Source organism: Epinephelus lanceolatus, chromosome 17 (genome assembly GCF_041903045.1).
Source record: "Epinephelus lanceolatus isolate andai-2023 chromosome 17, ASM4190304v1, whole genome shotgun sequence".
NCBI lineage: Eukaryota > Metazoa > Chordata > Actinopteri > Perciformes > Serranidae > Epinephelus > Epinephelus lanceolatus.
Window position 1 is genome coordinate 22,753,350 of NC_135750.1, and position 13,393 is coordinate 22,766,742.

Here is a 13,393-nt window from a genome sequence, read left to right on the forward strand (position 1 = left end):
TGAAAAAGAAAAGTAATGAGGGAACTAAAGATATACTCAACAGATGACCACACACTGACACACTTAAGTCTGAAGTTCAAACTTACCAAAGTGCAGCAGAGAGGCCAGAACCACCACATCAGCAGCAGAGCCAACAGCAGGAACACCACCAGCAACGATATTAGCACGATGGTGCCGTCGAACTGCACAAAAACACAGAATGATGGAATTCAGGTTAAACTGAACTACAAGATAACAAATGAGAAAAAGGTGAAAATGAAAAGCGGAAGTACTCACAGTCTCCTCTGATGACAGACACAACAGAGGAGACCTCAGAGAGGAAGGAGAGAAGAAGAAGACTGGAGGACCAGGAGAAAATAAGAAGGTTGAAAGAAAGTTTATTCAAATAAGGCAGCATGCCAGAGGGAAATATCATCATGTGTTGTGATAGTGCAGACTTTCTGAACAGGATGTACTTACACATTCAGTAGTAGTGATGTGAACGGAGCTGGTGATGTAGGAGAGGCCCTCATTCATGCTCACCTGCAGGTAGATCACCCTGCAATAACACAAACTCGTGACTGGTTTGATCTTCCGACACAGAAATGCAACACACATCACACGCTCAAGTGCTCATCTGCTTGCGTGCACACATTTGCGGTCTTGTTGCGGCTACTGTAAAAGCTTGCCCCGAGGTGTCAAACACATTCCTCCATCTATTTTGTCCAAACTCGCTGCTTTATAAGCGCAAAAACATGCTGACGTAGACACAAAGCCAAAGTCTTTAAAGAGGTCAGGGAGTTCTCCACCCACAGAAGGAATCTCTTCTGTTTGGATCAGACCCAGGCCTCTAATGTGGAAACCACAGACAGCTAAATGACTTCTTTTTCTGCAGGATTCAGTGCTGATATCTGCAGCTGGAGCTGCACAAAGATAGGGCAGGGCAGGGACAGGACACGGGTGAAAATGTTTAGTTTTTGGTGGGGTAGATGGCAGGATAGTGAGGGTGATGAAAACAAAGATTGAACAACAGTGAGACAGCAAAAAGGACAGCAGAATATTTCGTTGACAAGTTATTCATAGAGCTCTTAAAGGGACAGTTCACCTCAAAATCAAAAATACATATCTTCGTCTTGTTTCGGTGTGAGTTGTTGATTGTTGGAGATATCGGCTGTAGAGATGTCTGCCTTTTCTTGAATGTAACAGAACTTAATGGCACTCAGCTTGTGGTGCTCAAAGCGCCAAAAAATGGGAAGCATGCATCTACTGCTAGCTCACCTAGCACCACTGAGCTAGGTAATGTCACAGCTCAGACAAGAAGGGCGCGAGTAAATGCACACTTCCTTCTGCGTGGTGAAAAAGTTGGTAAAAAAGAAAATAGTTCTTACATGAAACAGCTCACAACAAGATCTGTAGATTATCTTGAGTGGTTCATGATTTCTGGAAAGAGACATTGCTGTTGAGTTTTTCAGATGTATTTTTTGGCGCTTTGAGCACCACAAGCCGAGTGCCATCTAGTTCCATTATATTCTATGGAAGGCAGACATCTCTACGGCCGATATTTCCAGCACTTGGGAACTCACACCAAAACAATCTAGCAACAAACAAACTCGCACTACAAGTATGAGTAAAAATATGTATTTTTGATTTTGGGGTGAACTGTCCCTTTAAGACATATGGCCAAAAACAAGACATCTTAGCCAAATAGGCATTTGAGGGCTGAAATGCAGACAGCTGGACTGTAGCTATAGGTTTGAAGAATAGAGAAAGGCTTCTTGTGCTGTTCTTATGGTTTGGGGGGGGGGGGGGGGGGGGGGGGTAGAGACAAGGGGGGCATTGAGCTCTGGGTTTAGATCTGAGGAGGGGGCGACAAGGATTAGGTCACTGCAGGGGTAGAGAGATGGGCAGAGGAGAGGAAACAGAGTGGGGGATGGTAGGAGGAGGGCCCTTCCTGTGCTACATCCCTTCAGCACTGTCCCTCCCTTCTGAGACCCCCTCTTCACTTCCTCAATCGCCGACTCTGTTTTCGCCTCCTCGCCCCCTCCTCTGTCCTCTCCATATGACTGTAGCTTGTCTTATAACTCATGCTGACACTGACTTCAGAGTAGGAAATTGGCGGTGCAGGTGCCACTCATCTTTTATTCTACTTCTTCCCTCCCTTCTCTGTCCCCCCCTAACCCCATTTTATGGTCAGCCCTCCTTTCAGGCAGGCAGGGGACACGCTGCTATCAGCTCCTCTCTGACAGATAGATCTCAGCCCCTATCAATCATCAATCTGCCCACTATATATGTCTTTGCCCTGTGTGTGTGTGTGTGTGTGCAGGGGGGGAGCTGCATCCGGAAGGTTCCCAGTCAACATAGATTTGTATGACAGCAACGTCAATGACTTCATCATATACGACAAGGCTTGGGTGGATCAGGAGGTGAGGTGAGGGTCTTTGGGGTTTGGGTGAAGAGGTGACGCTGGGAGCTGGACTCCCTAAGTCCCTCATGTATAGACTTTACAACTGCAAAACAGGAAGCAGTTTACCTATAATGTGATCTGACATGAAAGGGTGGTGTTACAGGGCTGCAGCTAGTGATTGTTTTCATTACCAATTAAGTCAGGGTCTATGAAACTGTGAAAAATGTACTTCGCAATCTATACAAGTAGGCGATCCATATACTATTGGTATAATCTGTCTACTTCTTGATGTTTGCCTGATTGTATGTCAGCGAATAAAATGTGAAAATCTTATAAGTATTTTGTCTCTCTGTATTATGTTATATACAAATATCATGACTTTTTTTTTGTTTAGTTTACTTTTACTATTTACTGCTCACTTAATGACTGCCTCGGACAGATGGTGTGATATCAGGCTTGAACTCGGATCTTGAAAAAAAGCAGTTTGACAAAAAACAATCCTAGCACGTGATCCACTGAGAAAGGCCATGAGACGGAGCTGAAAGCTTAACAAGACTCAAGTAAGTGGACCTTGAGCTGAGAATTTCTTTTTGTCAAGGTTTTAACTGTGTTGTCACAATGGTGCTGTTATTTTAGTAAGTCTGTGTTGTTATTTTTATTTTTTGATAATGTATCTTATGTACCATGTTTTTTGTAATAAAGAAGAATTATAAAAACTTAAAGTTACAACCTTGAAGATCTCCACTTTGTTCTCTTTGGCGGCACCTATGGTGACAAGCAGTAATTGCAAGTGTGTTATTGGATCTTACTTCTCAAAAATCCAAACAGTGTCACCTGTCTTTTCCTCTGAATTTGCACCGCTATTATTTGAATTTCATTGCCTGACTGGAAAAAAACTGTTTGCCACTTCACACACGAGTGAGTTGAAGAGCAAGTCTGTTGTATTAGCTCCACCTAACCTCTCTGGTGCACCAACCACTACTGAGTAATGGAAAATGCATCAGTATCTATGTGCTGCTTGTGATTTTCCCAGAAATGTCGCTACAGACTTTCATCCATTGGTGTAGATATTACGGGGGGACACCCCCCCCCCCCTCAATATTTAGAACATGTGTGTTTTTGCCCCCCAATAAAATCATGAATTCAGCAGAGCACATAATTTGATGCAGACAAGGCATATATTGGTGCATAAAATTCCCCAGAATGCAGGAAATTACATGTTGACACTCCAATTTTCAGGTGGAGGACACCCAAACCCCCTGTTTCATATGTGACCCCCATATGTGCTTAAAAGAAATGTAAGCCCTTGCTTTCATCAGGCTCACCATTGTATTACCTCATTTTGGAGATAGGTAGTGACTTAACTGACATTTTTTCAAATGGAAATCTTTGGGATTATTACTCTAAATAACAAACAAACTTGTGAAAACTGACCATCACAATTTAACAGCACCCAAGAAGATGTTCTTGATTAGCTTGTTTTGTCTGTTGAAAGGTGGACTGTTTGCAGCTGTTAATATTTTAGTATGTGTTTTGATCATTTTAATTGTCAAATAGAAAACGTGATGATCTCAGGTGATGAAAGGGGGGATTTTGTTGAGAGGACCAGAAACAGCACTATTTTGGCACACAACAGTACATGACACCTGTCCAGCCTGCACAGTGGCACTCTCACTTCTCTACATATTTCCAAATCTATCTGCACGTTACTGCACCACAGTCCAGAACTCATAAGCCAGCTGTTGGCCTCCTCCCTGGGCCCTTCAGCCATTCACAGTTGACTTCCTCTTTACTAGCACTCAGGGTGTTGAGGCAGTGCTAACTCTGCTCTAATGGGCTTTGGTTATATGGAAGGATGTCTTCTTCAGGCACCATTGCAGTGTGTAATGATGCTCCCTGTTTTGCTCTGCTCTCAGGATGAGCAGCCCCACCTGCATCAATGCCACAGTGTAAACAACTATTAATGGATTGTGACTGAGGTGAATTGTTGCTGTCTTTTTGTCAGTCCCCCAATACTTACCCTGTGAGGTACAATTAAAATTCCATGTGTCACGTCTGCTAAAATGTGTAAGTGAAATAATACTGTAGGTGACAGACTCTTAAATCTCCCTGTTGCCACAGTGTGAAAACTACATTTCTTCTTTCCCCATCTCTGAATAGTACTTCCCCATCAAAGCAGTACTTTTCACTGGCAGACAAGACAAGCTCAAATCACACTAGAAATTTGAATGACAGCAACAAGACAGATGATGACTGGGAGGTGTCTGAGGCCGCAGGCCGGAGTGTATAATTATGCACAGGACTGCAGGCAGCAGGGACAGGAAGGCTGCCGGGTCTCGGTCCTCTCCGAGCTCCGCTCACAGCATCGCTCTGTCTGCCCCACTAGAAACTTCTGCTCTGAATCCCCAAGAGCAAAGCTGGAAGCCCTCAGAGGAAACTTTACACTGCCCCACCGACTCCACTCACACTTTCGCTCTCCCAAAGTGTCAGACAGAGATTGGGATACATCACACAACACGCAAATGCACAAAGACATACACACACATAGACGGTTGCGAAGGTCCTCTCCAGCAGGCTCTCATTAAGTCATGTTCCTGGGCTCTACTCCTGTTGTCCCCCTGTGATTGGTGTCTGGCTTCGTTAGCTGTGACAAACACTGATTGATCACAGACACTCAATGACTTTGGCCCTAATTTGTTCAAGGACAGCGGTCTTCTGTGTCCACACCAAACTTGCGTGCAGCTGGCAAATATCTGGGCTCAGAGTGTTACAGCTGAACATGGAGAGTTTGGCAACTGGAGTGATAGCTGAGAAAGAATGTGGGGGGTGAAAGAGGCAGTGAGAGCCAGAAGAGATGTACAGCTTACCTCCCAACCTCCTCTACAACAGGAGCGGGACAGAGCAGGAAGGTATCCTCTATTCCAGCTGGTCTCTCATCTGCACAGGGAGAAACAAAATCACACTTTATATAGCAGACATTTTAACATGTTCCCTAATTCTTCTTAAATGCACAAGCCAAACACAGAATCCCATGATGCATTACAGCTTGTATGTGCTTGTGTTTGTTTGCAGAACTCACCCACAGTGAGTGTATCATTCAGTTTGAAGCTGCAGAGGACCTGGTCAATATTTCTGGCATGAAGAAACCCATTGCCCTTCACCACCACCTGGAAACTCTCTGTGACAAAAACCAACAGTGAGTAGGCACCATCAGAAATGATTGGCAATATGCACACTTGTGCAAAACAACGGTAACATAAACATATTTTCAGCTGTATGAGAGAGATATAAAAGATCAAAATGGGTCTCCTAATTTGGTTTGAAGTGGGAGAAAATTTCTAGTCTGCCATTATGGTGAGTGCTGGCAGCCATTCCCTTTCTCTGATGTGCTCAACTTAAGCAGGAGAAACTTGTGCATGCCTCATTACTGCTTGTTTATATCTGTGTGCCCCTGTGTGTATGTGTGGAAAGGCCATAATAAGCTCCGATGGTGCTAATGCTAAAAGTGCTGCTATTCACATATGTGCTGTGCAGTAGCCAGGAGGTGTGTGCGCATGTGTGTGTGTGTGTGTGTGTGTGTGCGCGTTGCTGACCTTTAGTTTCCCTCAGGCGCTGTTAAAGCGCACTGACAGAGGCTTGCCAGCATATGCTGTAGTGTCTATGTGGCTGCTACCCAGCATATGTTAGAGAGCGGGAAAAAAACACTTGCTTAAAAACATGCCTGCAGGGCTGACAACAGCACAGCACTGTCACAGTAGGTCTGACCTTACCTATGGCACCATTAACACATGTCTGTATGCATCTGTATGCAATGTAGTGTACATACTGTATGTGTGCATGTGCATGTGTTCAGTATGTGCATGCATGAATGTGTGCATGCATGTGAATGTGGACATGTGTGTGTGTGTGTGTGTGTGTGTGTGTGTGGTCTCTGGCTGTGCACCGAGCTTTCCTCTAGCATTATCCAGGCTAACAGAAGTGAACGTTTGCCACACCTTTAACATTTAAAGCTCCAGCGTGAAGATCACTGGATAAAAACATCACCGGGTGTGTATGCGACAGTGTTCCCTTAAAGGTCAGACAGGCTGCTATGAAAAGCCATAAATACAGATACACAAACAGAGGCAGAGCTGAGTGGAGAAAACAAACAGCACTTTACATTTGCCTGCACATCTCTGCATGTTTACAGATGCTGTTAAAATGTTAAGAGTGCAGATTTGTTGTTGGAGAAAATCCAGGAGGAAAAGTGGTGATCTAGCAGGCAGATGGAAGTCAAGCTCTCGCAAAACAGGGATAAGTTGTATACATATTACACATATAATAAAGATAATAAACACAACTGAACATGCTGCATCTTAGTTTGTACAGACAGTGCAGCCTCAAAAAGATAAAACCTTCTGTAAGTGAAATTTCTGATATTCTGCAACTGTGCACAGATGACCTCATACAACTGTGTCTATCTGTGTGTGCGCGCTTATTTACAGATGTTCAATGACTTGCAACTTGTCAGTACTGCTCATGTCATTTCCTCAGCCAGACTCAGATTCTCCATGTGTATACACACACACAAACACACACCACCCGATTAACCGCACATCTTATTACAGACAGCCTCATCATTTACTGTTCCCAATGCCCCGTGTCTTCTCTCCTCCTGCCCCAATTTTACTATAAAACACAGCCGCAACAATCAGAACAATAAATTACATCTATATAATATAATCATATACAACTTGCATTGTATTAATTTTCACATAAACTGATGGTTTATGTGGTTTGCAGCCACAACAATGTGCAACGTAATTGGAGGTCTTAGAACTACTCATTCCTAATGCTCAGTGCCTTGGCTGCTTTAGCAGTCATCTCCCTTTCACACAATGTTACCATCAAACAGCATGAGCTGCACTGTGACAGGACACATGTGCACACACACAAAAACACACAACTTGGAAATGGTACATGGCAGATATTATTCATATGACAACTGTCTAATTTTGAGTCTGATTATTGTCCTCTCTTTTAAAAGTAGAAAATGAAATAGAAAATTGTGTTTTTTTCCTCAGTCATTAAGTAGTGCATTGCTTTATAACTACATGTAACCGCTTAACATTTAGCAGAGAATGGTTTTATTCATTCAAATATTAAATCCTGAGTCATCCTGAATATTTCCCGACCAAAATATTTGCTAGAAATTACCATTGTCAATTATGATGTATCGATTTTTCCACAGATGTTTTATCCATCTAATCTTACTAATCACTGATGGGTACAAAACAACAAAATCTGAACACACTATGACACAAACACACACTAAAAGGTCAGTGCTGTCAGACACATGGTGGGCACAGACTGGTGGTTCCCTGCCGACATGTTCAACACATATGCTTCTGTTCTCTGCTCTCTGCCTGCCTCCGTGGCCACATGTCCATTTACATCCACACCTGAGCGTTTGACAAGGATTAGATGTGTATGAATGTGTGCGACTATACACACGTACATGCATGTGTGTCTTGTTCACGTGGAGAAAATGGGCTACGGGCTTGTCCGAACGGCGGCTCTTCAATCACGTTAGTGCGACGGGACAGTGAAGGGCAGGGAGGGGCAAAGGAGGATGGAACAACAGGGAGGAAAGGGTCAGACGTTAATGAAAGCAGCAATCCCTGCTGTCATGTTAGATCTAAGGCCTAACTCTCATTGTCCTCTCAGTGTGTGTGTGTGTGTGTGTGTGTGTGTATGTGTGTGTGGGGAATCAGTGCTGTCATGTCTGATAGTGTGGCCCAACGTTCACTGTCCAGTCTGATGGCCTGTTTGCAGGCAGCTCGGTCTGGTCACTTCACATCAATGTGAGGGACATGTGTGTACATGTGCTTTTGGATGTGTGTGTTTGTGTGTGTGTGTGTGTGTGTGTGTGTGCTGACTAAAGGACATCTTTACGTGTGTGTTGGTGTAAAGCATGTATGGTATGTGACTACATGCAGGCACAGAGAAAGACAGAGAGCAAGACTGTCACAATACCTATGCAATATGTCAGTGTGTACTTATATGTAAATGCAGGATGGATGGATGTGGGTAGATGATTATATTCAGACCTCAAAAGGAATCATGTCCACAATCTTGATGTTCCAAATACAAGCATCCTCTTTCTAAATGCTTGCCAGTAACATTATATCACATTATACTGCAAGAATAAGCTTTGAGGCAGGGACAGACATACCAGTTATTTCTCCACAGGACAATTTAAAGCCAACCATAAGTGTAAAACGTAAGCATTAGATGTCTAGTCTGGCTTACAGGATGTAGATTGTGGATATAAGCCTGCCATTGGCCGTTTATTTGAGAGGGGATTTACCTCCCCTTCTGCTTTCTGCATGTTACCGTTTTCAAAATCCCTATCGTGTCGCTACATGAAACTAGTCGTGCAAAGCCATACCTATTTCCAGGTGTGTGAAACATCATCCTCTGGGCTAGCAACCTACACGCTAAAATCATAGCCTGTCCAAAATAATGGATGTAGCTACCATGATGTCACCCATTGGTTTATGGACTACATAGATTTATGATAATAACTAGATACCGGATGATGGCACCTTATTCAGTTCAATGGAACTGCTTGCCTGGCGCATATGCCAAAAAAAGTTTCTAGTTTCACTTCCACAATATGCGGCTTACTGAATATGCGCAGTAGTGTTTTTCCCACTGGCCACGCCTGCAAGTTCCCCCTTGGATCATAGTCTTTGAGAGACATTGTGATGGTGTCACAGATTTTTAAATCGCTTTTCTCTGTTTGAGGATTGTTTAACAAATAAAACCTTCATGGATCAAAAATTCATAATAGAAAGAATCATTATTGACCTTGATTGCATTTCGAGGTGTCCTGTCAACAGTTTTACAGACATCTCTTTTGCATTCGTAGTCTAGGGCGGAAATGCTTTTTGGGCTGCAGGGGATTTTTTCACTGCGATACTGTGAGTGACCACTGGAAAAAACATGGAAGCAAGGCTGAGTGGCGTTCCTAGGGACCTGGTGGACTCCTGTTTTGAAGCCTTGAGTTCAGCATTTTGGCTGTAAACATGTTTATTTCTGCTGTAAAGTTTGGTATTTTAACACTGGTGTCTATGGGGATTGATTCACTTTGGAGCCAGCCCCAAGTGGCCATTAGAGGAACTGCAGTTTTTGGCACTTCTGTGTTGGCTTCATTTGTCAGCCCTGGAGGTTGCTGCTTGGCTAAAACGTCTTTTAATGTTTTATGCAGCATTTTCTTTTGTGGGGATTTTCGCCATTTTAATGCCACCCCATATTCCTCCTGATATTTATATTCCAAGGGCCTCCTTTCTGCATTCTGGGCTAACCTTGTTTATAGAAATACAAACAACACATAGTGTCGATGGGTTCAGTCAGACCTTTCTCCAGCACTGGCACACTGCAAGACAGTTCTGGCTCTGATTATTTGATGTCTAAAATAAGAGTTGTATATTATTCATACACATCATGTTACAACAAAGGCAGCACACTATACGCATCAGCCCATTACAGTTCTTGCCATTAGTTAATTAGACCAGAATCGGCTTTGGCTAAAGTGGGTCCTCGGTTTCTTAGTTCACTGACCATTAGGCTGTTCATCAATCGAATAATAAATGAGGCTGTTGCAGGATATTTGGGCACATGTCGAGTGACACACTGAGGCTCTTTCAACAGACCAGTAATTATCACATGGGTACTACTGTGACTCTTTATTATTCCTTCCTCATATTTGTCCTTTAAAGGCAACATTTTCATTGCTCTAAAAATCCTCTCCCCTCCTCTCCATATCCTTTCCTGTCCTTCATACCCTATAATGGATGCTAATCTCCATTGGTCGCCCTGGTAGCACTGCTGCAAATGCACTCTCTTAAGTGAGTCCTAATAAGGTCATGTCAAAGCCCATCCATCCTGCTGGCTACTGCACATAACAGCTCCCTCTCTTCGCTGTTATCCTGTTTCTTACTTCCTGAAGCTGCTGTCCAGAAGCAGAAGAGCTGGACATGGAAGAAGAGGTGAGAAGGAGGACAGGGATGAAACAGCAATTTAATATATACGATGTGGCAAACTAGGCCAGAGAAGCAGCCATGCTTAAAGATTCACGGCTAATTCCTTTGACCAACACCCGTCCCCCCCTCTTCTCCTTTTTGCACACACGCTGTGCTGAAGCAGCTATGCTAATTTCCCCCGGCCGTGAATGACAATACGCTCTCTGTCACTCCGCGGTCATAAGCGTCCATGTGATTACTCAACCTCATGTTCCACTCCAGAGGCTTTAGATGACTGTCATCTGACACAATCGCACACCGTGACTGCCCCGGTCCTTAACAAGGAGGGGAAGCCCTTGCACCTCACACCTCTTACCTCCTGCACACACACTGGACGGCTCTGCTGCTAGAATCTCAATGCAGGACCTCTTGATGATCTGAGAGAAGAAAAACACAGGCACAAGGCAATTTAATAATAATATAATTGTGTTAATCTGTGTGTGTGGATGAGTGTGTATCTGTATACATGTGGTATGTACAGTACAGTATGTGTCATACTGAGTCAATGATTCCTCTCAGTGCTTGGAAGCCTCCCCATACAGGAAACACATGCTCCACGGTGTCTGCAATAGTTGCAAGCTAGAAAAACAAACAGACACAGCAAGAAAAAAAATGTTATTTGCTTTTCTACGTATTCGCAGCATCTTCAATATCCTGCTGCGGATCCTACCTGCGTCTGATTGAACTCTTTGACCCCTACGCAGTAAACAATGGCTCCCATGGACCTTGCTCTTTGAGCCTGCAAAAACAGAACAAATAAACCAAAATGCAGTGAGCCTTAAAAGACTTTGGTCGGCTCTTGGAGGCAAATAAATCTCCCAAAAACACATCAGACCCTCTCAGTCCTCATGGTAGAAATTGTACACAGGAGCTAGATGACATGAAGCACATTAGCTCTGATGTAGCATAGCATAGTGTAGCAAAATCAGGTGCTCTTCAAGGATGGGGCAAAGATTCACTTAAAAAAAACAACAACTGGCCAGCTCACTCCATATCATAGGCAGGCAGTCCAAAAATGCATCCGAGGCACTCTGATGGTAGTTAAAAATCCTTTGGATAACGAACGTGTTTCGACTAGTGAGTCTTCATCAGGGTGTAAAATGTATCAGAAACAGGTGTGCAATTTAAGAGCTCATGTGAGGGTCCTGTGACATAGCTCACCTTTTCAATTTCTGCCACTTTATGTGTAGACATGTCACAATATATAACAATTTTTACTTTACTTCACTGTTGTTTCCTTTTTATTTCCTTTTTTCTTGTTACTAAATATGTTCATTAATTTAAGTATACATTTATATCATTTTCATGTCTGTCAATGTGTTTTTTTTTTTGTCTAGTAAGGCTACACCAATATATCATGTGACCTGTGTCACATGGCCCTCACATGAGCTCTTAAAATGCACACCTCTTTCCAATGCATGTTACACCCTGATGAAGATTCTAGCTCACGGATTTCAGCTATCCATGTATTAATAAAGGATTGTTAACTACAGTCAGAGTGCCTTGGATGCATTTTTTGGACTGCCTGCCTGTGAGTGAGCTGGCCAGTCCATGTTTTTTTTTTGTTTTTTGTTTTTTTTTTTTTAACCAAAAATGTATTATTCACAAACAGGCAACTAAAAAAATAGCAAGATTTACCACGTGTTCAGTGTGGTACTCAATCTTAAATCATTAAAGTCATGTAAAACGATCAATGGAGCACCAAAGAGGGCGAGTCATTAACTTCATTGCAAGTGCACCAAAAATAAACAGTGAAATTATTTAATATATGAAGGGAAACAGTTTTAAAAAATACAAATCTCACAAAGTACAGAGCACAGTAAACGAAAAGTTGCTACCTACAGTAACAAGACTCACCCCTGGGGCAATGTTTGCAAGTCATTCCAGTCCTTTCTCATCAAGTGTTCACATTATTTTGTCTATCCATTTCAGACGCCCCTCTACTTTATAACCCATCTTACCTCTCGCTGAGCTGTGTCAAACTGCCACTCATTCAGCTCTCCGTCCGTCAGAGCGATGATAACGCTGGCTGTCCCTGCAGAACACAAAACTCTCTAATGTTCTCTGAAACAACACACTAAATGTAGGCAAATGCAATGAGAATATTAAACAGAGCTTACCGTGCTTCTCTTGGTATATCTGTGCATTAGCCTGCAATCACAAAGTAGTTAAATAGTCAAGATTATGAACCAGTTAAATTAACTAAAAATAAAACAAGTGTGAGAGATTACAATCATCTGTACTGGTTAGAAGCATGCTGATATTGCCAGAAAGCCAGCTCACAAATGTCACTTTGTTCAGTGTGGCCTGGTGAGGCTCCTCACTCAGGACGTCAACATGAACCCTTCCCACACCTGATTAATCTTTGTTTTATATTTTCAAACTAAGATACCATCTGGAAATGTTGTTAAAATTAAAACCACCAAAACATGTTGCTGACCGAATTGAAAATGAGAATTAGGCCACATGGGAGTGTGGAATCATGCTTTATCTTACAATGCCTCACTTAAACAGTCATTCAGAAAGCTCAGCAGTTTCAAGAAGCAGCAAGTCATTCATGATCCGAGCCACTCCTCATACAGTACTAATCTAATTGGCCCTGGTTCCAGCTGCCAGGCTCAGTTAATCCTCAGTGAATATTTTCCAGAATAAAATCTTGTAGCGAGGACTAAGCTCGTGAGATTTGGGGCTGGCTTTGCCAACGTGTTGGGTTCTCAGCTTCATCCTTACCATCTCCAGGCCTAAGTTCATAAATGTGTCTCCTCCGGGGATAACTCTTCTCAGAGCTGTTAAGCCTCCAGTGATGGCTTCCCTGTAGAGTAAACAGACAGAGTCCTTGATAAAATACACTGGAAGAAAGCTGCTCTTAGGAAAAGACAAAGAAATATTTACAGTGCTGAAGTTAGAAAGAGGGAGAATGGTTTTAGTTGGAAAGTAATTGTGT

At 42.9% G+C, this 13,393-nt stretch overlaps 1 protein-coding gene across 1 annotated transcript in view; it reads right to left on the reverse strand.

The window, feature by feature from the left end:
• antxr1d (ANTXR cell adhesion molecule 1d) overlaps window positions 1-13,393 on the reverse strand; it is a 29,802-nt gene that overhangs the window by 8,390 nt on the left and 8,019 nt on the right. Inside the window, exons 4-13 of the mRNA XM_033612747.2 lie at window positions 13,180-13,261; window positions 12,570-12,600; window positions 12,411-12,484; window positions 11,120-11,188; window positions 10,948-11,028; window positions 10,766-10,826; window positions 5,463-5,561; window positions 5,251-5,320; window positions 460-538; window positions 87-182 (exon numbers count right to left, since the gene is read on the reverse strand). Coding sequence (XP_033468638.2) covers window positions 87-182; window positions 460-538; window positions 5,251-5,320; window positions 5,463-5,561; window positions 10,766-10,826; window positions 10,948-11,028; window positions 11,120-11,188; window positions 12,411-12,484; window positions 12,570-12,600; window positions 13,180-13,261 — 742 coding nt within the window. The remainder of the gene's footprint in view (window positions 1-86; window positions 183-459; window positions 539-5,250; window positions 5,321-5,462; window positions 5,562-10,765; window positions 10,827-10,947; window positions 11,029-11,119; window positions 11,189-12,410; window positions 12,485-12,569; window positions 12,601-13,179; window positions 13,262-13,393) is intronic.